This window comes from Larus michahellis, chromosome 8, assembly GCF_964199755.1.
Source record: "Larus michahellis chromosome 8, bLarMic1.1, whole genome shotgun sequence".
Lineage (NCBI taxonomy): Eukaryota > Metazoa > Chordata > Aves > Charadriiformes > Laridae > Larus > Larus michahellis.
In genome coordinates this window covers 5,273,003-5,297,333 of record NC_133903.1, presented here as the reverse complement: position 1 = coordinate 5,297,333, position 24,331 = coordinate 5,273,003, and the positions used below count along the sequence as shown (strand labels likewise).

Here is a 24,331-nt window from a genome sequence, read left to right as displayed (position 1 = left end):
CCTTCATTGATCCGAAAGCTCAAAGCTAATCGCCAGCTCAGGCTACATATTTTTAATATATTCCTTACGCACACCCCCGTATAATTATTTGTAGATGTGTATTTAATTAGACAGAGATATGAGGGCCAAAAAGCGGTCTATAAGCAAGCAGAGAAATTAACTCTTTGCCGCTCAGCGGTATAAACAGTTCCAAAAAGTAGAATGTACCAAAATTGGCAAAACCGGCCTCCAGTTGAATTAACTATGTCTGGGCACGCTCTGCTTACCCGAGCCTGCCGCACCCCTGCGCAAACCCGTCCTGCAACAGAGGGCAGTGCCTCAAATCCCAGATTTCAGCCCCAAATCCTGTCTCGATTTCCCAGGTACGGCAGGAAGGCAAAGGCAGCAAGTCCAGTCTCTCCCGCTGCCTGCATCGCTCAGCCGGAGCACGGCAAAAGCTGCAAGAGAAATCTGCCCTATTTCCCCTATGACTGCAACCTGCCTGCAAAGCAAAGGTGAAAACACCTCTAGGACTGCACCTAACAACTCCTGTCCCAAAAATCTGCAGCTGGAGCGATATTCCCAGCTGCGCGTGCATTGCTCCCACCCTGGTGATCTTGCAGGGGGAAGATGCAAAACGATGGGGGGAGCTGAAAACGGCCCTGATGCCCCTGGAGCGCCTGGCTGCAGACAACCTCTGCTGTAGCACAGACATGGAAAAACTACATGGGATGAGAAAAAGCAGAAATATCCATTGGTTTACATTTCTCTTTTTAAATCACAAAGGTGTCCGTCCCTCCCTGAGAGGCTCTCAGACATGATCCACTGCCAGATTAGCGGGTGGCCGTCTTTAGAAAGAAATCAGGCTTTCTCCACCGACACACGGAGAGCGACCTGAACAGCAGCCAACTTCAGGAGAAGCCATTTCACAGAGGGGGATTCGGTGCTGATTTTCTCCCCAGCATCCTCTCTCCTTCCCTGGACCAGCTGCCTGCATTGGCAAAAATCGAGACACAGACTAAAGATGCTTCTTCTGCCTTTGCAGGTTGCTCCTGAGTGCCCGACACGGGGCAGCATCCATCGGGCAGCCGGTCCCACATGGAGGTTGGTTTTGCGTAAGTGAATTTGAGATTTTTTCTGGTGCTACAGGTCCGAGAGCGACGAGGTGGAGAGGGTGGAAGGAGGGTAGGAACCGGGATGGGGCTTGGGGCGGACCACCCAGCCGCCAGGCTCCATGCACCTGGGGAGCCCGTCCGCCCGCAGGGAGCCAGCATCCTTCCCGCAGCCGCTTCCCTTATTTGGTGCTCAGGAGCTCGGATCCTGTACGGTTTCCAAGAAGTTGCCATGGTGATGAAATGTAACCCAGAATGATGTTTTTCTGGCTCTGCGCCCCTTCTCCTCTCCGCTCCGTCCCCCTCCTGAACCCAGCCTGTATTTAGCGTTGCGCCAGGGATGGGGTGAGCATCCCTGCTCTGCTGCATCAGCCCGCTGGGGTGCCCCGACTGCGACAGCGCCCTCCCTGAGGCTTGAGGACAGGCAACTCGTAACACGCCTGCTCTTGGCCATGGATGGAGGAGACATCTTCCCTAGAGCATCACCAGAGCCAGCACTTGAGGGGCTGTGATGACTCCAGCCCTTGGCAGGGGGTGGCTCAGACCTCCAGCCTGGTGCGTAAAAAAGGATCATCTTCACCCTAATTTTTTTTCCTATTGCCCAGAAGCCTCTTTATGTGGAGTGGTGGAAACTTGACTGAAATAAACGCCATATAAAACCCACCCATGGCCCAGTTAGGACCATCCTGGGGACTTCACTGAAGGGGACCTGAAAAGCGGGACTCAGGGGAGCCCCGATGCTGTTTTCAGTCCCCCAGTGCCGCAGCCTGGCTCGGCCGCAGGAGCCCTCCCAGCTGGTCCCCTGCAGCAGCGGGACGCGCGCCCAGAGGTCAGGCAGCCTCAGGGACACGGCTGTTCTCAGCCCCGACGAGGGACGAGGGTGGCCTCGGGGTCACGTTCCCCATCTGTGGGATTCTCCCCCACTCTGGCCACGTGGGAGCCCGGCAGGAACGAGTGAGTCACGGCTGGCCCCGCTTTTTACCATTTATAGTCAAAGTGAGCACGAAGCCACTGCTGGGTCCCTGGAGAGCCCGTCTCCGGCCCCCGGAGCTCCCAGCCTGGCCCTGGCCTTTAGTATTTTCCTTTCATTCCCATTATCTCTGGGGTCATCTCAAAGGGGGTAACCGGAGCCCAATGGAATTTCATCCTGTTTCTACCGAAACGGCCCGTGAATGGCCAGCACCTCTACCCGGTCCCCCAGGGGGACCACACGGCTCTGTGGCCACCGGGTGTGCAGGGCCAGTGCCACAAGACAGTGCCCAGGGGGACAAAACATGGCCCCAAAGCAGCCAGAAAAACAGCAGCAGCAGCAGCGTGTGACCCTGGGAAGTGATGACCAGGAATTAATTCACGCTGTCCTGCTGCCCTGGCTTGCCCCATCCCTCACCCTCCGGCGCAGGCAGCATCAGGGGGCCGGCAACCCGCCGGTCCGGCTGGTTTGGGGGGATCTTTTCCCAGGAGGAGCGCAATGCTGCGGCCCTGAGAGGGAGGCAAGGGACCAGGCGACAGCGTGTGACCCCCTGGGGTTACCTGGGGAGTCGGGGGCTCCACCTTCCTCTTCTTCTTCTGATTCTGCTTGTTTGTCCTCGGATAGACTATCAGCATCTCCAGCCACCTGCAGGCAGAGAAAGCAAAAGGTGAGGTCTGTGCCGAAGGGCAGCGCGCAGGGACGGGAGCAACACACGCGCTCAACTGTGGGCTGTAACGAGGCTTCCCACGGGCTATGGACCCCAAAGCTGTTTCCCCACCACGGGTGGCTCTGACCATACTGCCCAGGGAGATGCTGCCTCATCCCATCCCTCGGGCAGGCTGCCTGCAAGCTCCAGAGACGAAGCATCCGCATTTCACCCCTAACCCCAGCATTCCCCGATTTGTAACTTGGCCATAAGCACAACCCCGAGCTGGAGCTGGGCACACGGAGCTTCTCCAACCTGATCAGGGTCAACATGGCAAACAGCACCCAGAAATCATCCCAACCGACTTCTGGGGGAAAAATGAGGCAGGACAGGAGGGGAGGAGGGACAACGCCAGGGTGCTTTGACTCAAGCCCCGCTCACTGCAAGAGCGAGTCCATGGCCAAGGCTGATGGGGAACAGGGATTCAAGGATCCTGAAAGACAGCCGAGAGGGACAGAGCCTCCGGCAGGACCTTCCCCCTTCAGCGATGCCAACACTGCACACAAAGTGCTTTTGTCCAAGAAAGAGCAGCGTGAACTTGGCACTGAGAAGTCCATCCCCTGCACAAGTCGCTTGTTTGGGGGACCCTCCTGTGCCCTCCCACCGCAGCCTGACGACCTGCCCCTGCATCTCTGTGATCTCCCCAGGGATCCATGCATCGCTGGGAAACAGCCCTGCTTCAGATGTCCCTGCTTCCCTCTCCTGTTCCCCCCACTTCACACGCTGCTGCTGTAAAGCGTTTTGAGATGACCACATCAAGTAGGTTCTGGTTAAGCAATAAATGCCAGAAGCATGCAACAAACGTTAAAACAAATTCTCCCCCGGCCGGCGAAATCTTCCTGTCGTGCTGCAACTGCAAATGAAACCCGCCTGGCTCGGACCCAGAGTGGGACTGTTTCGGGATGATTAATGCTTGCAGTCAGGAGCAAATGCACTGCTTCAAAATCCAGCGCCGGGCCAATGAACAATAAATCAGCCCCACCTCGCTCTGCAATGCCTCTCCCTCCTGCGTGGCGGACAGGACCAGCAATAAAAGGCTGAGCTGCAAACCGGAGCGTGGGGAGAGGGAAAAGAGAGCAGGGCATGGGGGCTGGCCGTGTTTTGGGGCGTTGCCATTGCTCCTGCCTTGGCTGGAAGAGAAGAGGCAGCTCCACCCGCCACGATTCCCCCGTGCCTCTGGCACCCCGGCTCCGCAGTCGCTGCCTCCCCACCACTGCAAACAGGGCCAGAGGGGTGGCCGTGCTGCCGCAGGACAGGTCTGATGGTCCCAGGCGGCGCACGGAGTGGGAATCACCCCCGCTCGTGTGTCTTGGTAGAACAGGGAAATTTCAAGGCATGAAAACACGTTTCTGATCAAAATCCTAAGCCCTTGGTAGAAAAATGCCTATTTCAACCGATATTTACCAAAATAACTACGTCACAACCAAAGGAAAGGTTTGGAAATAGAAGTCATCTCAAAGAAAGCACTGACCCTGCCACTGCTAGGGCTCAGGCAAGCAGGAGATGCCATGCCTCGGGAAGAGTGGGAAAGAGCGAGTGCTTCATCCCTTTAACTTTCTGCCTAGTTTCAAATATCAACAAATTCTTGGAGGGAGGCACTGAGCTCCAGACATCCCAGGTGGGAAATGCTCGCAGGTGAGCAGCAGCACCATCGCAGTCCATCGCTGCGTGCCAGCAGCTCGGCACTCCCACAGCTCCGCACCCTCACCAGCACCCGCTTCAACCCAAGCCGGCATGTGAGCGATGGACGAGGATGTTTCTAGGTCACCATCCAACACCTGGAGCCGGGAAATCTACCGCGATTTGCTCATTTTAGTGGTCTAATCTTCAGCGTTGCTGAGCAACTGCATCCCAGCGGCAGGCGCTTCTATGAGCGATGGTATTTTAATCGTCCTCAGAGGTCAGATGCTCCACTGGGATCAGGGGGATGGGCTGCATCCCCCCCTCTGCCTGCCTGCCTACCCGCAGGGAGCGAGCGGGGCGAGCTGGGCGCTGCGAAGGCAAGTCTGAAATGGGACGGGGTAAATACAGAGCGGGCAGCCCCAGGAGGCAGTGTCCACGCAGGGATGGACAAGAACCAGAGGGTGTATGAGGTCTGGGCTCGGACACACCAGCCCAGGGACTACGGGACCTGCCACTGGTGTGGGGACTTGCGCCAGCGAGCTGCGTGCCCGATCGGATGCTGTCCTAAAAGCACCGTGGGGTCACCCCAGCACCCATCGGCTTCAACCTCGTCCTGGTGTTCATTCTGCAGCCAAGCTTCTTCCCCTGGCCTGCTTTCTGCTGGGGCTGAAGCTGCCACAGCCAGCCCAGGAGCACCCTGGCATCAGATGCACCCTCTGAGCATCCCACAACGCTCCAGTGTAGCTCAGTTCGCTCCCGGGGGTAAACGCCGCTGGGAGCGTTGTTCTGCAGCGGGGAGCAGGGCATGGCCCAACGGCAGACAACAAAACTGACTTGAAAACGGTGACCTTTATAAGTTAACGAGTGACTCAGGAGCATCTCAGCTCCGGGGCCTGGCCAAGGCTCCTGGCAGAGGCTGAGCTTCCTTGAGCACTGGCTCTGAAAGGTGGCCAGCATGTTGGGAAGCCTCAGGCTCCAGCCCAGCACAGCCAAGCACGTGCAATAGGCACAGAGGAAGGACTTCGATCACCCACAGCCACACCGGTGTCCGCTGAAGTCAGTGCTCATGCCCACGGCGTAAATCTGGTGGCCCTGGGGGTGCTCGGGCCCCAGCTCTGCTGCAGAGCACCAGGCAATGGCAGGGGTCCGCCAGGCAGGGGAGCAGGGAAGGGGAAAGAAACCCGGTCCTTGCCAAAAAGGTGGAAAGAATGGAGTTGACCATGAGACAGCAGCTACACCCAGTCCCCAGGACTGTCCCTGCAGCAGCCGTGATTGTCACTTGGGGATCAGCCTGTGTATGCACTGCTGCAGCACCGGGCCTTGGGCAAGGTCCTCCCCGCCCTCCTCTTCCTCCCAGCCGAGGGAAGAGCCCTGCGGTGGCTTGGCCCAGGACCTGCACTCACCCACTGATGATCTCCTTGTTCTCGGCCCGGATGAAGTGCTCCTTCTCTGGCGTCAGGATGCACAAGGAGAATTTCTGCCCTGTCCGGCTCTCCCCATCCACCACATCCGTGCATTGGTTCATGTTGATGGTGCCCTGCGGGAGGGTTGTCGGCTGCAAGGGGAAGGAGAAAGGAATAACGCTTAAGGAGAGAAGAGCAGACGAGCGCAGAGTTGAGCCCTAAAACCTTTCCTGGTGGACACCAGGATTCTACACACCCAGGTGTTCTGCCCACAAGTACCCAGACCCATCCGTACGCTGTGCCGGCAGACAGCAATGCCCTGTGCCACACATGTGGGGACACAGACCAGCAGGCACGACTCCTGCCAGCCCAGTCCAGCCCACTGCTGCCAGTGAGACGCTTCTCCTATGCCGAATGCCCAGGGAAGGATGGCTGCCCCGCTGCAGCATGGGGACACCAAGGCAAGGCACCGAGCTGGCGTCGGGTTTGCAGCTGCAAACCATCTCGGGTGGTGGGGTGGCATCTGGGGACCAGGGGTGGCAAAGGCCCCACAGCCCTCAGCACAGGGGCCAGACTAGCAGATATACATGCCAAGTTTTTCACATTGAAGTTAATAAAATGCGGCGTTTGCCAGGGAGGGAGCGCAGCATGGAAGGGACCTTGTTTGTCTGACGGGCTTTGCCAACACAGTGTCACCTCCCGGCCCCCTTGCTCCAAGCAGACACAGTGGAGTGGGACAGGCAGTGGCCCCCCTGGCCTGAGGGGATGTGGAGGGACCCAGAGGGATGTCAGCACTGATAAGAGCTGACAGGTCCATATGGAGCGGCGCCGGCTCATCCGATTACAGCGCGGCCACCCGCTCCCGGTGCACGGCACCCACAGTCCTCCCTCCCCGAGCAGCAATGCCATGTCTCCCCCATCCCCAGCCTGCCTGTGCCCCACCAGGCTTGGTGACACTGGGGTCTCCCCAGCATCCCAGTGCGAACCTGCACCTGGGGCATAAATGACTGGGGTGGAGGGACCCCACCGAGCTGCCAACAGCACCAAAAGAGCACCCAAAGCAGCGCACAGCCACCTCCTCGCCCTGCCAAAGCCTCCTCGTGCCCTCCAGATGGCCGGGCCCATAGGGAGCTGGATTTTTGGCAGATGCTGTTAAGGTTTTTACCATGGAAACCAGCTCCCCTGCCAATAAAACCCCTCCAAAATCAGCCTGCGCCATGCAAAGACAGGGTGATTAGGGAGAGCTCGATGGCCCCAGCCTGTGACCCCAGGAAATTCAGATCAGTTCCCTAAGACCCCCAGTTTACACATCTGCGGCCATGGGAAATAGCCCCCTTCCCCAGGAAAAGGGCTTTCCCTGGTGCTGTGTCCCCGGGTAGGAGCATCCTATGACAGCCCGGCGGTGGCACGGAGCCATCACAGGTGCTGCAGCATCGGTGCCCAGCACGGGCACACAAACGGGACCAGTCGTACATCAGGGACACAAAACATCCTCCTTTCCTTTGTGGAAACCAGCATCAGCATCCGCAGACCCCATGGGACGGAGGGAGGGAAAGCAAAGCCCAGTCCAGACCCCCGGCACGTCACACGCACAACCGCCCGCCCTGCACCGCCGCGGGTAGTCGGCTCCTAAGAGGATTTTTTTGTCTTAGACAACAAAAATAAAACCCTGCTTTTCCGGGAGCTATAAAAACCCAACGGAAAAACTTTCTCCTGCTCCAAGTGGAGTCTTAAAAACGTTTTTGTCTCACTGGCCTTCGGCACAGCCAAGGCCTCCAGGACTGTAAGGTCTGGGACCGACCTCCTTCCCCACCCAGAGCATTTTTGCACCAGGGAATGCATCCGGGATGGGGAAAAAAGGGGATGAGGGCAGCTCCAGGAGGGAGCCCCAGTCCCTCACGGGGACCCTGGGCCACTCGGTCCCTCTTGCCACAGGCACCCCTCGACTCCCGGGGAGGCCCCGCAGGGATTTGGCAGGGAGCTGGCACAGGAGGAGAGGAGGAGACAGACGGCTCCCTGCAGAACCCGCCTGCCCTCCTCTCTCTCAAACCCCACGGCAGCGTTCAGGGCGGCTTCCCCCGCTGCTCACACCCAGCCCCGACACAAGCGCACCCGGAGCGGAGGAGCCGGCTGGGGCCCCCCCACCGCCAGGCTGGCCCTGTGAAGTGGTTTTGCCACGCACCCCCCTTGCCAGGGTGAACGCTGGCATCTCGCACAGCCCGACAGGTGGGTCCCCGTCCACCAGCACGCCTCCGAGCTGGGACACCAGGAGAGGGGCGGCGAGCAAAGCCGGGACTGCCCTCCTTCCCCCCGCAAACGGGGACAGGATGGGAACCAGGGACGATCCCTCTACCCCACGGCAGCCCCCCTGCACCCCCACACCTCTCGGCAGCAGATGAAACCTGACGGACCAGCAGCCTCACTCGCTCAGGATGTAAATTCCTTTACACCATTTATTTCCTTCCTTGGAGGCAGAGCAGGCACTTTGAAGCAAAGCGAAATGCAAATGGTGCCAGGTCAAAACGCACACGCACAAACTCCACGGAGGAAAAGGATGGGGCTCGGGCAGCACTGTACCCCGGGAACACTTCGGAACCGGCTGGACATCCCCGGCCCAGGAGCTGGCGATGGCACACGGCTGCTCTCCCCAGGAACCAGGAGAACAGGGACAGCCCTCATGTGCCAAAGGTGCGGGGCGGCGGTGTGGGAGCAGGGGAGATGGGAGAGGCTCTGCAGCAGGGGACAAGGACACAAGGACCCCTCCCCCACCTCTGAGCACCCGTTTCTGCGCTGGGGGATTTCTCAGGGCTGGGGATCCCTGGGGAAGGAGGGGCAGAGCTGCGCCCCGGGCTGGTCCCAGGGCAGGTGAGGACTGTGTGGCTACGGCAACTGGAAGGGAATAAATAAATGCAAAAGCAGGGAGGTGTTATACGGCAGAGACACCAAAACAATGACAAGGCTGGGACTTCAACCAACCCTTTGAAGAGCAGATGCTTTGATACAAGGTCCAACCCAGCGTTGGACCCCGGGGCCCCAGGGAGGCTTCGAGTCCAGGTGACGCAGGAGTGGATGCTCAGGCTCAGCTCTGGCTCCAGCCGGTCCCTGCCTCGGGGACAGCCCTGTCCCCAGGTGCTGGCCCTGCCTTTGCCATTTCCCATCCTGTGGTCACTGGGATGGACCATGCAGCTACACCACAACTGCATCTGGTGCCTGGCTGTGGACGCACAAGAGGGTGCAGCAGCAGAGGAGACACCATTACGGGCACCATCACGAGCAGCCGCCCTCCTCGGTGCCACCAGCCACCTCTGGCCGCTCACCACGTGCCAGCGCAGGGAACGCAGCACCCACATGATATGAGCAACAACAGCTCTCCACGCTGCCAGTATGAGCAGAGGAACTGCAGCCAAGAAACAATCGCGTTGCTGTTTCCCTCTGCTATGACAGATCCGTATTTACACACACACACACGTGCTTGCAGCGTCCCCCTCCATACTACACAAAGCCTATAGTACGGTCTCCTCCTCCTCCTCCTCCTCCTCCTCCTCTCCCTTCCCAGCTGCCCAGGGCACAAGTCACACCATGCTCTCCAAATCCACAACCCCAGCAGCCTCCAGACAAGATGCAGAGACCTTTAGACGGATGCTCTTAGGATGCAGAGCCCAGCAACTGCAGCATCCCCTACCTCAGACAGTGGGAAGGAGGGAAAGAAAGAATGGGGACCTCTTACAAGCCCGACGGAAGAAATCCCAAGTGGAGCATCACTGGGGAGACCCAGGTGCTGTGGCAGGAGGATGCTCTGTGAGCGATCAACTCCCAGGCGCAGGGGCCGATGCTGAGTCAACCGTGTTTATCTGCACGAGACTCTCGTTCCCATAAGGTTTTGCAGGGCTGAGATAAAAATATAGCATTATTTAGATTCAAAAATTTCCGAATTTTCTCCAAGTATATTTCCCTATCATTTCTAACACGTGTGCATTGTAGGAGCTGGATCCAACATACAACAGAGCTTCACTCAGCGACTACACAAAATGTTCTCTGAGCAGGTAACCCCGCGGTCAAGCTCCTGAGGAGAGGCTCTGCCATGGCCTTGGTGGGACACGGCCAATGCCCACGCCATTCTCCGGGGCTATTACACAACGTGGGTTGATGAAATCTGGAACACAACCTTTAAAGAAAGGCGATGGGGCAGGGGGAGGAGGAAGCCAAACAAAAGGGACATTTTACTTTCTGCCAAGAACCAGGAGAGGAAGGAAAAAAAAAACAAAAACCAAAAAACAAACCACAACCATTTGTCTATCTCGCATGGCGGGCTGGTTGCCTTGGCACCGGGGCCCGGCCGTCCCTGGGGGCCAGATCGTGGCTCTGCCGTCCTGCTCCGCCGCGACGCTGCTTGGGAAGGGCTCGGGCTCTGGCTGGCTCTGCCCTGGCTCCCAGCGCCAGAGCAGCAGCGAGCCTGCGGCGCCTGGGGAAGAGACATCCACGCTGCCTCCATAAATGCTTCTTGACAAATGTTAATTCTCCCAGCTAAAATATTCATGAGGGCGGCTGCCGACGAGCGCGCTGCTCATTCGCAGCACTCCCGAGCACTCGGCAAAGGCAGCTGCCGTGTTTGCTAAAAGCTTCCCCCCATCCCTGGTGCCCAGGGTCGGCTGATCGAGGTGGGATGCAAACGGGATCATGGCTGGGCTGCGGCGTGGGAGGGAGGAAGCCCTTCAGAGGGCTGGAGCACCTCTGCTACGAGGACAGGCTGAGAGAGTTGGGGTTGTTCAGCCTGGAGAAGAGAAGACTCTGGGGAGACCTTATAGCAACCTTCCAGTCCCTAAAGCAGCTACAGGAAAGCTATGGAGGGACTCTTTATCAGGGAGTGTAGCAACAGGATGAGGGGTAACAGTTTTAAACTGAAAGAGGGGAGATTTCCATTAGGTGTCAGGAAGAAATTCTTTGCTGTGAGGGTGGTGAGCCCCTGGCCCAGGTTGCCCAGAGAAGCTGTGGCTGCCCCATCCCTGGAGGGGTTCAAGGCCAGGTTGGACAGGGCTTGGAGCAACCTGGGCTGGTGTGAGATGTCCCTGCCCAGGGCAGGGGGGTGGCACTGGATGGTTTTTAAGGTTCCTTCCAACCCAAACCATTCCATGATTCTTTAAAACTCCGCTGCCCCATTGACATGGGCACATCAGAGCAACGTAGTGGCAGCCATGCCTTGGGCAAGGGCAGCAACACGGCTTGGACAGGCAGCTCCCAGCACCAGCATGGCACAGGGAGCCCACACCAGCACCGCATCCACCATTCCCACCCGGAGGACATCAGCAAGAAAGCACCAACTCCTTGAAAAGTCACTGGGAGCTCCCTTTTCAGCCGCGTGAGGCTATTCACAGCCTCCCTAAATCCCACTGGGGATGCACCATGCACGCACTGAGGCTGGCTCTGCCGGTGGGCTCGGCCGAGTGCCACTGCCGGTGCTGGCAGGGTGGCCACAGCGTGCCCCGAGCTGCCCAGGCGCCGGGCAAGCGGGGCTGGCAAAGCAGCGTGGCTTTAATGAGCATTTTAGGCTTCCTGCCACTAGACACAAGGCTATCGATACAGCCACAACGCGACCAGAGCTCTGCGGCGGGTAGATCTTATTACACTTACAGATCGTCTAACAGGCTGAGCATCCTCGATTTATTAAATTAGACAAAGGCCCTTGAAAACAACCTCTGCGGGCTCTGCGAAAGGATGGACTGGAGCAGCCACCCATCAAAGGGGAGCAGAAGGTTGTGCTCCTCCATCCCACACCTCCCCGCACGCAGGAACGCTCCCCGATCCTCACCGTCGCCACAGCAGCTCTCTGCTCTCCCTGTGCCATCCAAGCAGGAGGCAGATATCTCTTCTTGGCCACCTGAGCACACCTTTCCTACCTGCAGCCTTCCCGTATCAGCAGCTACTGCTCAGTGAAGCCACTGAGAAACCTCCAGCTTGCTCAGGCGATGCACCGGGTAATAGAAAAGCAAGTTTTTACCATGAGCAAAGGAATGCAACGGAGGTATCAAGCAACGCGTGTCCCCCTGCATCTCTGCATGCACACCTCGTGCCCCTGTGCAAGAAAGAGGAGAAGATGCCCCCAAATCTCACTGCTGCCTGGACTCTCCACCCAGCCAGAAGCCATCGCCTCCTTTCACAGGTGGAGGCACAAGCGGAGCTCTGCAGATGTGGCCTTGGCACATGCCAAGGTGGCTCTGCACCAGGAGCAAAGCAGCTCACGGTGCCACCAGCAGCTTGTAGAGCCCTCCCGAGCCTCTGCCAGGAGATAAAACAACATCGGCTCCACTTTCGCCAGGGGGAAGGAATTTTCTTCCCGGGGAGCAGTTTGGGGAGGGGGCAAAGCGCATGGGTTGGGCAGGAGAGTTCAGCCAGGGGCTGCTTTTAAGTGGAGTCGGTGTTTATGTCCACAGACAGCGAGTCTAAACACTGAGCGAGGCGGCGAGCTGGCCGCGAGCTTCCTGCGAACTGGCCGCGAGCTGCTTGCGAACCGGCGGCGAGCGCCCTTGGGTTCCTCTCCCACCCAGTGCCACCTCAGCGAGGCACGGGCAGCACCCATCCCCAGGGTCCCCAGGCAGCAAGTTTGGGGCCACACATCCCATCCGCAGCCCCGTCCCCACGGGCGCCCATCTGGGGAGAGCGCGGCGGAGCGGAGGGAGCTGGGCCGGGGCTGCGCGGGAGGCTGGAGCCGGCTCGTCTTGGCCTTATATGGCGATTTTCGCGCCGCTCTTGCAGCTCCCAGCTGCTCCCCACCCCAAAGCGGGGTCGGGAGCTGGCAGCCAGCGCCTAGCCTGCCTCCTTCCTGTTAACCTCTTTCCTGCTGAACGGCCTCCGAGGGGTCCATGCACGACAGGGACGGCTGTATCCTGTCCTGACACAAGCGCCCACACCGGGCAGGGAGGGTCAGCAAACCTGGTGGTGGTCACCAAGTGGGTGCAACCTCCCTTGGCGCCGGGATCCGAGCCTCCGGGTCCTCGGCAGCATCCCCAAATCCAGGGAGCCCTTCGGGGGAGCTTGCACCCACGTACGCACACGCCCCACGTTCAGCGCTGCTGGAGGGGAAGAAGGACAGAAGATGCAAAGAACATCGGCACTGTGATGGGAACAAGAGCCAGGTCCTACTGCGATGGGGGTTGAGGGGCCACCCTGAGCAGCCATCTCGGCTCTTTGGCGACCAAAGCAAAAGCTCAGCATAGCAAAAAGTGCTTGGAGCGGCTGCTAAACCCATATCCCAGCTCTTTGGGGACCAAAGCAAAAGCCCAGCATTGCACGGGCACCTGCCGGCCCTGCCATGCCAAAGTCACCGTCTCACATCCCTGCAAACCCAAGAGTTATTCTTCCCTCTCCGAGATTTAAACGCATTTAAAATGCAAAACGTCCTCCTCCCCTCCTAGGAGGGGGGTGGGAAAAATACATGATAACGGATCCGACCCCATCTGCTCGCAGCTGCCAGCGTGGCATCTTCCCCACTCCCCAACGCGCAGGCACAACAGCTACCCAGCCAAAGGGGAAGCAAATATCTGCAGCGTTCAAGCGAGTTGTCATGGTAATCAGCCCGACGGCAAAAGCCTGGTGAGACCAAGCACCAGGACGGTACACACAGGACTGGAGCTTGGTGCAGGGACCACGGCCGGCGAGTTGCCTGGGGAGAGAAATGCAGTCGTTTGGGGGTGGGAAGGAAAGGTGGGCTTCATTTGCATCTTGATATTTTAATTTTAAATTGCACAGTTCCAAATTGGCCTTGTCAACTTTATTCTCCACCCCCTCGGTGTAGGAGACAAGTCCCAGGTGGTCCCTGCACCGCGCGCTGCCAGGCACACACGTGCAGGCGCTCACCACCACCGCCGTGCACGCCAGCTCCACCTCCCTCCCCAGGAGCAAAAGGGCTTCACCAAAACATCAGAAACCACATCCCCAGAGCAGGACTCACAAGGTCACCTGCACGCAGAGATGGCCATAGACACAGTGATGCTAATTTTGGAGACAGCTCAGGAGGTGGAAAGCGTGGATCAAGGCAGGATGATCTCCACCCATGTTGGCCAGCCAACCAAGCCATGTTCAACTGCAGCCATACCTGGATTTCTGCTTCATGTGGGTGAGGGAAACAGCTCAAGCATCTACCTGGGCATCGTCTGTGATGGAGAGCCAAGGCTGAACTGGGGCAGGCTCTGCCCAGTGGCCCAGGCTGGCTCCGCTACCCCGTCACACCAGGGCTGAGGCTGCTGCACTGACTCTCCAGAGACCTTTCGCTTTTGAGACTAGAGTTGGGTAGAAAAACTGGCGAGAAGGACAATGCCCTTGCTCAGCATCCTTACAGCAGCTGCAAAAAGGCGTGAAAGACATTTAAGTGAAATGGGCTTCGCACCTTGGGAAAAACCCTAGGAAATGAACCCAGGGAAAAGCTCTCTTGCCGCTGAATTTTGGAGCAAGTCTTCTTGCGAAGTGGGAAAATAACTGCAGTCGATGTGGGCTTCAATGTTATTTGCTGCTGGAATGACACCCAAGGTCTTCTGTTCAGCACTGCTCTGACCTAGGAGCAACTCCCACCACGGCCAAGGGCCACCCGAGGTGCCGCCACCCTTGCAGCATGGAGGTGTGCCGCAGAGCGCACAGAAACCAGGCACTGGCTGAGACGTATGAGGCCACCCCACTGCATGTAGCACCTAAAATCAGACCGTGTGGAGAGACTCAGGAAGATCCGGACTAGAAATCCGGGAGGAGCGAGTGGGCTGTGGAGGGAGCTGCTGCTTCCATCTTCTCTGACCCATCAAGGATGGGCAAGGTAAGAGTCACCCAAGAAAAGCAGTAAACTAAATCCATCAAGGCCCTGCACCTCCCTAAGTGAATCCATCTCCCCTCCAGCCTAGAGGGGAAAGAGGGAGAGGTCTCCTGGTCTCCAGCCATCCCACAATCTCTCCTACAAACGCACCCGAGCAGAGGAATCGGAGCAAACACACAGCAACAGACCGAGCCATCAACACCGTTACAGCCATGTGAAGGCACCTCCGACAGCCGTTGTCGAGCTCTGGATAATTTAAGGCCCTGCATTACGCCGGCTCAGGAAGCACAGTGAACTGCACACAGAGCAAGGTGAAAAATGGCAAGTGCTTCCCCCAATAAGAGTAAATAAAATGGCAGGACATTTCCTGGTGTCTCAGTAGAAGAAAAAGAAAAGAAAAAACTTCCAGTTCCATATGAACTAGAAATTTTCATTTTTCTTCTTCACTAAAACAAAAACATAAAAGAAGGAAAGCACCACCTCGCAACGGACAAAGCCAGCAGATGCCTCTCAGCGAAGCTCTGCTGAAAACTCTCACAAGACACAGGGTTAGACCCACTCAAGCCCGCTCCATCCCACCAGCCGACCCACCACTGTACCGCAGGGCTACGGCTGCGGTTTCTCCCTGGTTTGGCTTCTTTTTGGGCTCAGCTGAACTGAAAATTTCCCCGGCAGATTTTGCTTTATAGCACATAAAGGCAATTCACTTGTGGTCAACACTCTTCCCACCCCATCGCGCATACACACGTCACCCCGTGCCCACCTGCTCTCCCTTCTGCAGGGAAACAGCGGGCTCCCGCCTGGCTGCAGGAAAGCAGACGCCAGTTACATCCCACGCTCCATATCTCCTGCGGGAATCACGCATTTGGGCGCTGCCACCATGGCGGGTTTTCCCCCAAGCCAAGCCCCCACTTTCACCCCAAGGACTGTCAATACAACATCTTGTATTGCGCACCAGCGCTCAACGACTGCAAACGAGGTGGGGACAACCCTAGGGATCGGCAGCACCAGATCCGCCGGAGGCTCGGGCAACTCCCACGGGCGCAGATGCTTCAGTGGAAGTTCTTGAATCCGGCCAAATTAGCCTGGAAATCTCATTATTCCCCAGCACTGCTCTTACGAGCTTTGCAGAGCTTCCTGCTGGGCTGGGAATACCATGTGGATGGGCTCCCAGGGTTGCTCGGGGGTCTGCAGCTGGAGGTGAGAGGGACAACCCAAGCAGAAGAGGTTGGGTTGGGTTGGGTTGGCCAAGCAAGCAGCAGCCACATCCTGCACCCCATGCCTCACCCCTCTAGAAAACCCCATACCTGCTCTGCGTTGCTCCCAGCAGCTTCCAGACAAGCTTGGACTCTGCAGACCTCCCCAAAAGCCAAGGCGGCAGATGGAGAGCATTTTCCAACCTTTGACCGTTGGCTGTCCCACTGAATGGCACAAAATGGGAGGCTTTTTGGCCAAGAAAGACAGTTCCAAGAGGACAAGCTCCCAACAGGCACACATAGCTGTTGTGGGGCAAGGAGACCACCCGGCAACAACTCGAGCTTGGCTTTGCCGCCACATGCAAGGTGCGGTGGAGGTGTTGATGCAGACAGTAAAGAGCCATCCTGGCCGGGCCAGCACCCCTGGGTTCAAAGGCAAGAGGCACCCAGGGGGAAAAGCACTTTGAGCGCCTGCCACTGCCAGCGACAAAGGCTGGGAATAACACACCAGGCTGCCAGAGCCGTCCCCGTGTCCCAGGGGAGCAGCGTTTTCTCCCTAAACCTGCTGCTCCCATCTGGCTCCTGCACTTGCAGTGGAGTTCAGGGAGAGGAGCGAGTTCACGGCCGTGAGCTGCTCCCAGGAGCGCTCCCTGCAATCTCCTTCAGGAGCAGCCGTTCGGCCCCAGCGGAGAGGAGCAATCTGGGGCTGGTGCACAGAGGACGTTCCTCCATTGCCCATGCCTGGGATGACAGACTTCACCCCCCAGCATCGGCCTGTGCGTGGCATTAACGTCCCGTGCAAGCCAAACATCCCCTTCCTCCACACATCTGCTCCATCCATAATCCTCGCCGTCCCTCCCCTAATGGGAAAGCAGCCAGAAAAGCGAACCAAAACCCTAATTATATCCCAGTAGCTTCCCAGAGCCCTGGCGATCCACTGTGGCTTTTTCGATGCGGTTGCAGAAGGGCTGATGAAACGAGGAGGAAAGGGCCAAGGCTGGGCGTGCTCCAAAAACCCACCCTTTCTCCCCAGCCGCAGCATCACAACGGGTGGAAATCCCATGAAAGCTCTGGGTGCTGCCAGGATATGTCTAAAACCAACCTGTGCTCCTGTCCCCTTCACCTCCTCTTGCCAGGGACCCTGTCACCCACAGCAAAGGAAACACTGCAAGCATCACTGCATGGGGACCAAGAGGAAAGCAGTGACAATCATGGGCTGCAGCAAGAGAGCAGCCCACGGCCTTGCTGCGGGTCCCCAGGGCACTGTTCGGACATAAAATCACGGAGAGCCACAACTATGGCACACGGAGCTACAGTACCCGTGGCAAGGGGTGTGCAAGAGCAGGGACCCGTGGGATCGCATCCCCACAGCAAGGGGTGCGATGGCAGCAGAGACGTGGCATGGGTCTGGGGTGCATGTCAGGAAAACGTAGACTCATAGAATGGTTTAGGTTGGAAGGGATCCTAAAGACCACCTAGTTCCACCTCCTGCCCTGGGCAGGGACACCTCCCAGCAGATCTGGTTGCTCAAACCTGGCCTTGAACACCTCCAGGGATGGGGCAGCCACAGCTTCTCTGGGCAACCTGGGCCAGTATCTCACCATCGTTATAGTGAAGAATTCCTTCCTAATATCTAATCTAAATCTACCCTCCTCCAGTTTGAAGCCATTACCCTTTGTCCTATCGCTACATGCCCTTGTGAAAAGTCCCTCTCCAGCTTTCTTGCAGGTGCCCTTCAGATACTGGAAAGCTGCTGTAAGGTCTCCCTGGAGCCTTCTCTCCTCCAGGCTGAACAACCCCAACTCTCTCAGCCTGTCTTCATAGGAGAGATGCTCTAACCCTCTGACCATCTTCGTGGCCTCCTCTGGACCCCACATGGGGAAAAATACCCTCCGTGGTAGGTAGGAACCTGCCCCAGCTCCCCCTGGCCCCCGGAGGTGCCCAAGCCCCGCAGGCAGCACCCCTGCCCCAGGGACCTGCTCTCCCTTCAAAGCAGAAGAGGTGGCAGAGGAGCCGTGCTGCCCGCGGCGGACGGCAGGGTACAAGCCATGTTAATATACACAGACAAATCAGCTCCTGGATCCTGCGGGAAGGAGGTGAAGGGTAAAACCAAGTCACCGCGCACGTGATTTACCTACGGTAATTTTCACTTTCAGCAAGAGCGAGTGGCTGTTTTCTCTTGTTGCCCGCTTGCAGTCAGACTTCAGTGATTGCAGGGAAAGGGCTCTTCCACAGCTTTTGAAGGACAGGGCAAAATAAAAACGTCTTAAAAAATACCTATTAGCAAAAGCATATTCACACGCTGTTACCTGGGCTGGCGCGTATTTTGCTGGCCTTTTTTTTCTACCTTATATACCTTGCAGCCCACGATAAGTCAATGAGGAAGACCAATAATAAAACCTGCCTGGGAAATCTCATTTTTCACCAGAAATGCCTCAAAACAGCATGGACAAAAGGTGAAAGACTTCTACAAAAACCCTGCACTCAGTAACCCTGAGAAAAGCCGTTTACAAAAACACACTGAAGACCTCGGCTCGTCTCCACGCAAGTTTTAACCTGACAATGTCCCTTTTACAGACTCCAAACCTGATGAATAATGCATGTCCGGGATAAACCAGAAATATAATATTTGCTAATGCTTACCATAACAGAGGAACAAGGACTGCAAATAAGTAATTTATTAACCCCAAACCATGTTGCTGCTTGAACGGAGTGCACACCTTGGCTTTTGGCCCCCAAAACACAGTTTGCTCTTGAGCCGTGGCTGGCTGAGACCCCCCACTCTCATCACACCCCCAGCACAAACATGCCTTGTCCTGAACTCTGCAAGATGCCGATGGAGGAAAAAAAAAACCAGGAGCAAGGCTGGGAGCTGCCACCTTCCTTCCTCCTCCTCCTGGGGGGCCGCAGCCACCCCTTCTCCGCCGGGAGGAGAGCGGCGGTGGGAAGCCCACAACCCCGCGCTCGCCCGCGGCTCCGGCTGCTTTCTCAGGCATTCCAAAATTTGGCCGGAGCCTCCTTTTGCAGCGCGCGCACACACACACCCACCCACCCCCCCCGCCATGGCTGGACGCCTGCCTAATTGCGTATTTATTTATTTCTGCATTTTCCCAGCACCCCGCACACACTGGCGCGGGGCGGGGGGGGGAAGCCGAGGCCGGCTCCCAAGGCAGACCCAAAAAAAAAAATAAAAAAAAAAAATCAGGGGGGTGCATCTCCCCCCATTCCCCAGAGGCTGGGAGGGAGCCGGGAAGCGCGGGGCTGGCCGGGAAGGGGCTGGGAGTGAGGGGCAGGAAGGGGGGACGCCGGCGGCATCGCCCACCCCCTTTGCTTTGTGCGAGCGCTTGGGGAAATTAAAAATAGCTGCGTCCAAAGAGTGGCTGCAAGCGCCACAAAGAGCGTGTTGAGCGGAGGCAGCTGCAAGCTATTTCGCTGCCCCCGGTAATCAGCATCTCGGCTTGCAGAGCTCCCCCCACCCCCCCCGGGCCCCGGCCCCCCCAGCCCCTTCCTCCCCTGCCAGAAGCTGCCGCTGCCTTTCTCCAACCCACATATGTCATGTCAACAATCAATGAATGCAGGATCTCTGCCGGGGAAAAAAGGGGGAACGCGCTTTGATTTTTGGAGCAGCTTTGTCGCCTTGTTCGATTCACGTCCTCGTCCTCCTCTCTGAGCTGTCACCGAGGGTTTTGCAGCACCGAATCCCACCAGGCAAGGCCAGGATATCCCACACCGCCCGGCAGAGATGGGACCCTCGGCGGGAACAGAGATGTGCCAGCCACCGGGATGCCATTTCTTCCAGGGATTTCTTTACGCAATGGGAAAAGTGTTGCTATTGCCCAGCATTACCCAACTGGTAGCCCACAGCCCACTGGTGGTCCTCAGCTGGTGGCCTGCAACAAGGCTGAAAAGAATTAAAACCAACCCCGTCCCCACCGGGGGATGCTCAGGAGCCCAGCACTGCCCCAGCTTGCAGAGAGCTGGGACCAGGCACCCACAAAAAGCACCCACCGCCGCAGCCCATTCCTCAGCTGCCTGCGGGGGCTGCAGCAGAGCTCCCACTGCTTCATTTCAACCCCTCCACCAGAAAGAAAAATGGGGGGAAAAAAAGGAAAAGGAAAAAAAAAAAAAAAAGAAGGAAAAAGCAACTGGAGCAACTGCCCGTAGTAAATACCAGTGCTACCATCTGTCACTCGCCGCTGCGGTATTCGGGGACGTTGCTGGTGTGCTGTGTTTTGTTAGACATTTACGGCGCGGTGGGGCGCAGAAGAAAGGCAGGTCCGAGGCGGAGGGTGGGAAGACGCCAGCCGGGGCCCAAAGGGCTCGCGTGAGGGTAATTGTGCGCTCAGCAATTAGCTGTGTCATTTCACTACCAGCTCTGACATCTTCACTGCTAAATGCCGTTGGAGGCGGGTTTGATTCCTGCACCGTTTTACGGCAGATCACGATTTTTCTTTCACTGAGAGCCTGCGGCAAGGCTGGAGGCCATGGGTACGGAGCCCAGGTTTCCAGAAGTCACAAAGAGGAAACTCCAGCTGCTGCAAGCTCCCGTATCACTCCTGCCTCTCATAAATTAGGTAAATGCAATTTAAAATCCAGCTCATTTCCCTCACTGCTCTTGCACATGTCTTCTACACAAACATCTTTGCTAGGTCTCAAGAGACGGAGGAGTAGGGAAAAAGCAGAAAGGACAGAGCCACTTGAACCTGTTCTTGTTGCTCAGCGTAAGAGCAATTCCAGCTTTGCAGCTCGCCCAGCAGAAGACAATAGGGGCTGTGTTGTTTCCAGGAAGGAAGCACCTGGGCCAGGTCATCAAAGCTGCTTGTTCATTAGGAGGTCACTGGCTGTATCGAGCTCTCTGCTTCCAGAGAACTCTGCTTTCATTCCCTCGCCTTCTGTTAACTCCCAAATCTCCCACCACGGACTGCTTCACACCAGGGCCCCTCCCGAGCAGGTCCTACAGGCACCGAACACCCTTCTCGGGGGCCTTGGACATGGACATCAGTGTCCTCCATCCACGCTCAAGAAGATGTGAACAGAAACAGCCAGCTCAATCCATCTAAGCTCACAGTAAACCCAGGCACTTTTGGGGCCCCAGTGATGGTCCCTGGCCATGGACCCAGGTGCCAGGACTGGTGTTGGAGCCATCCCTGGAGGAGCCCTTCCCTGTTCCCTGGTCTCTCGGCCCCCACAAACCATCCTTCTGCAGCTCAGCAGTTTCACTTCCCCAAACACCACAATAAACCAAATTAAAAGAGGTAAAATAGAAGAGAATAGGGTAGGGAACGATTCAGGGGGGTGCCCACAGGTGTCTAGACAGCAGGACCCACCTCCAGTAGCAACTGGGGACAGACACTTCAAGCAGACAGAAAAGGGAAGACACGAATCCCCCTGAAGCCACTGTTACGGGGTCCTCACACCCAACCCCAGCAAACAAAATGACACTGGACCAGCATCAAGCAAGACATCAGTATTAGAAAGACCATGAATGAAGATCTGCATATCCTGCCAACCCCTCCAAGGCTGCTTGGTCCCAGCTTCAGCAACGTCCTGGGGAACAAGTTCCCTATAGGTTCATGGATTTTTTTTCCCCCAAAAGCAGTACTGAAAATTAAACACAACAAATCCATCAAAGATCTCCGAGCTCTGTTGGGAACCACCAGCGCTTGTGCTCTCTCTACATCTCCTGTAGAGCAATCACCAGGGTGTGCTTTGTTCCCTCCCTCTTGCACCCTGACTTCAGGTGTCCCTCTCCTGGAAGAAAAAGGATTGCTGCTCCCCAATTATTCCCAACATTTCCTTATTTCTACTGCACCATCTTTGAGATACGCGCTAGGCATCCCAGGTGAAACCTCCCCTCGGACCATCTTCCACCCTGCTCCCCCCTGAACCAGCTATTTCCCTGGCTCTGCTGCCCACCGCTGCCCATCACTCCCACCCCAGCCGGCTCACATCCTGCATGATTTCCCATCCACCCCATGACCATGAATCCAGGAGCTCCTAGATGGTGCCATTCCCTCCCTGTCACTGCACGAACTGGCGGGACCAGCAAGGCACTACCACCAGTATTCACCGAGGCGACACACCACCTCCGGACCATTGCAGGATGCGGCCGTGCAAGGGGTCACTTTTCCCCCTCCACTGGGGTCAAACTAAAAACCAGAGGAGCCAGGGAGGAAGTTGTCCTGCTGCAAGATCAAGTCAGACCCATCCCCTGGAAGAAACCTGGCGTGGGGGGTCCCTGCCACCATCTGAGCCTTGCACAGCCGCTCCCCTCCAGCCCTTTCTGTTTCAGCTTGCTTTAAATTTGAAACATGCTTTGATTCAAGCCAAAAAGCTTTTTATGCTAAACAGAAACTGAAAGTCTTGAAAACCTGGCAAACAGAGGCACCGGCAAAATTGTGTCCGTGGGGGGGGGAAACTCCGGGGACGAAGGGAAGAGGGGTTTGTAAAGCCTGGTGCTCCCACGGAGGAGGGCACAGGGAGGGCTTGGGAACACTTAAATGGTGAAACGTGTGGAAAAAGTAAGGACAGAGAGGCCAGGATGTTTAAGGTTCGTTTTTAATCCCTGCCAATGAATTCCCGTTCTGCGCCAAGACTGAAGTAAACTGCTTTGATGTGAAAAGGAGGAAAAAAAACACATGCACAGATTCTTGGCTTCTTAAAACAATATAGATGACAAAGGAGGGAACTACGATGGAAATGAACACAGCACAGCTCTGCTGACGGTGACGTTTTTAAATGCCCCTTTCTTCCAAATAAAGAGTATTTTTGAGAGGGATTGATTAGGAAATAACAATTACATGCATCTATGCACCACAGCATCGGCGGGTACACATCGCTCCCTTGCTCCGATCCCCTGCCAGCAGCCACCAATGCTTAAACTGTTCTCCTTTTTTATCCATTTATCAATTCCTTAGGTTTCCGTGGCTGGGAGTGGGGCCTGGGGCCGCGCAGGGCTCCAGATGTGACCCTGCAGCCCCCTGCGCGGTGCCAGACCTCCCACCTCCAAGCTGGCCTCTCTTCTCCTATTTATACACCCAGTCCAGGGGTCCTGGTGCTCCCCTAACCATTGCCAGATGCCGGGATGGCCTTGCTCATCATCCTGCCCCGATCCCATCAGCTGCCGGATGCCTCCCGACCTCCCTCCCAGCCATCGTGGGCTGGAGCAGGGATGCCCACTCCACCGTGCTGAGGTTAATGCTATTACGATCCGCCTGAATTCCTGACTTAGGAGCAGAACTGCTGTGCTGTGAAGACGGGAAGGGTCTGCAACCACCCAACCCCAGATGCACGAGCAAACTCTGGCACAGAGGCAGCTGACTACTGGTTTAAGCATCTTTTTAGACCCCCTCAAACAGCAGTCCTAATGCCCCCTCCCCACTTATAGAAAGCAACTTGACTCCAGCAAATAAGGGGTAGGGTAGAAGCAGGGCTTCCAGTCCATCCTCACGCTTTGCCCCGCCACATGGGAAAGTGCCAGACATGGAGCGAGGCCAGTTTGTTGGGAGAAGGACACGTCATGCCCAGGGATGCTCCACCTGATCTCCCGCAGGGGAACTCGGAAAGCTTATGCAGAAGATGCTCCCATCCTGGTGTTAGTTATCCTCAACATCAGCAAGTCTGAGAAGCTCCCAGTTGAGCCTGAATTTTGTCCTACTTTCAAACCAGCACATCCACAAAGAAAATAAACAAAAATTCATAGTCTCAGGCAGCCACCAAAAGGAGGCCTGGTGTGATGGGAGAATATCTCCAGGGAGGATGCAGCTCTTGCTAGGGGCAAAGCACTGGCACAAATGCAAACCTAGTATAAATCCCAGCGCAAGGGACGTGGTAGAGGGGTAAACTGAGGCACAGAGACCTGGCCTGGCCCATGGATACATAATGAGTCATTAAGAAGCTGGGCTGGAGATCCAGACCCTCTTCTCCGACCTGCTGTAGCCACATGGCTGGATCTGTCCCCAGGCAGCGCTGAGGCCATCGCCCACCTGCAGGTCCAAGGAGGGATGGGACAGCACTCTCCATTCCTGCAAAACCCCCTCCAGCGCACCCACTGCCTCTCCACTACATTCCCACACAGCAAGGCTCTATTTATAGAGACCTCAGCCGCTAATTATAGATCACAGAATGGTTCGGGTTGGAAGGGACCTTAAAGACCATCCAGTTCCCACCCCCCTGCCCTGGGCAGGGACACCTCCCACCAGACCAGGTTGCTCCAAGCCCCATCCAACCTGGCCTTAAAAACTTCCAGGGATGGGGCTTCCACCACCTCTCTGGGCAACCTGTTCCAGTGTCTCGCCACCCTCATGGTGAAGAACTTCTTCCTAACGTCCAGTCTGAATCGTCCCATCTCTAGTTTTAATCCATTCCCTCTAGTCCTACCATTACCCGACTTCCTAAAAAGTCCCTCCCCAGCTTTCTTGTAGGCCCCCTTGAGATACTGGTAGGCCACTATAAGGTCTCCTCAGAGCCTTCTTTTCTCCAGACTGAACGACCCCATCTCTCTGTCTGTCCTCATACAAGAGGTGCTCCAGTCCTCTGATCATCCTCA

General features: G+C 56.8%; 1 protein-coding gene across 10 annotated transcripts in view; it reads right to left on the bottom strand.

The window, feature by feature from the left end:
• The window catches only part of MPRIP (myosin phosphatase Rho interacting protein), an 83,211-nt gene that overhangs the window by 39,947 nt on the left and 18,933 nt on the right, over positions 1-24,331 (bottom strand). For all 10 annotated transcript variants that reach the window (XM_074597709.1, XM_074597711.1, XM_074597708.1 and 7 more), the window contains exons 4-5: positions 5,794-5,945; positions 2,622-2,706 (exon numbers count right to left, since the gene is read on the bottom strand). In XM_074597709.1, coding sequence (XP_074453810.1) covers positions 2,622-2,706; positions 5,794-5,945 — 237 coding nt within the window. The remainder of the gene's footprint in view (positions 1-2,621; positions 2,707-5,793; positions 5,946-24,331) is intronic.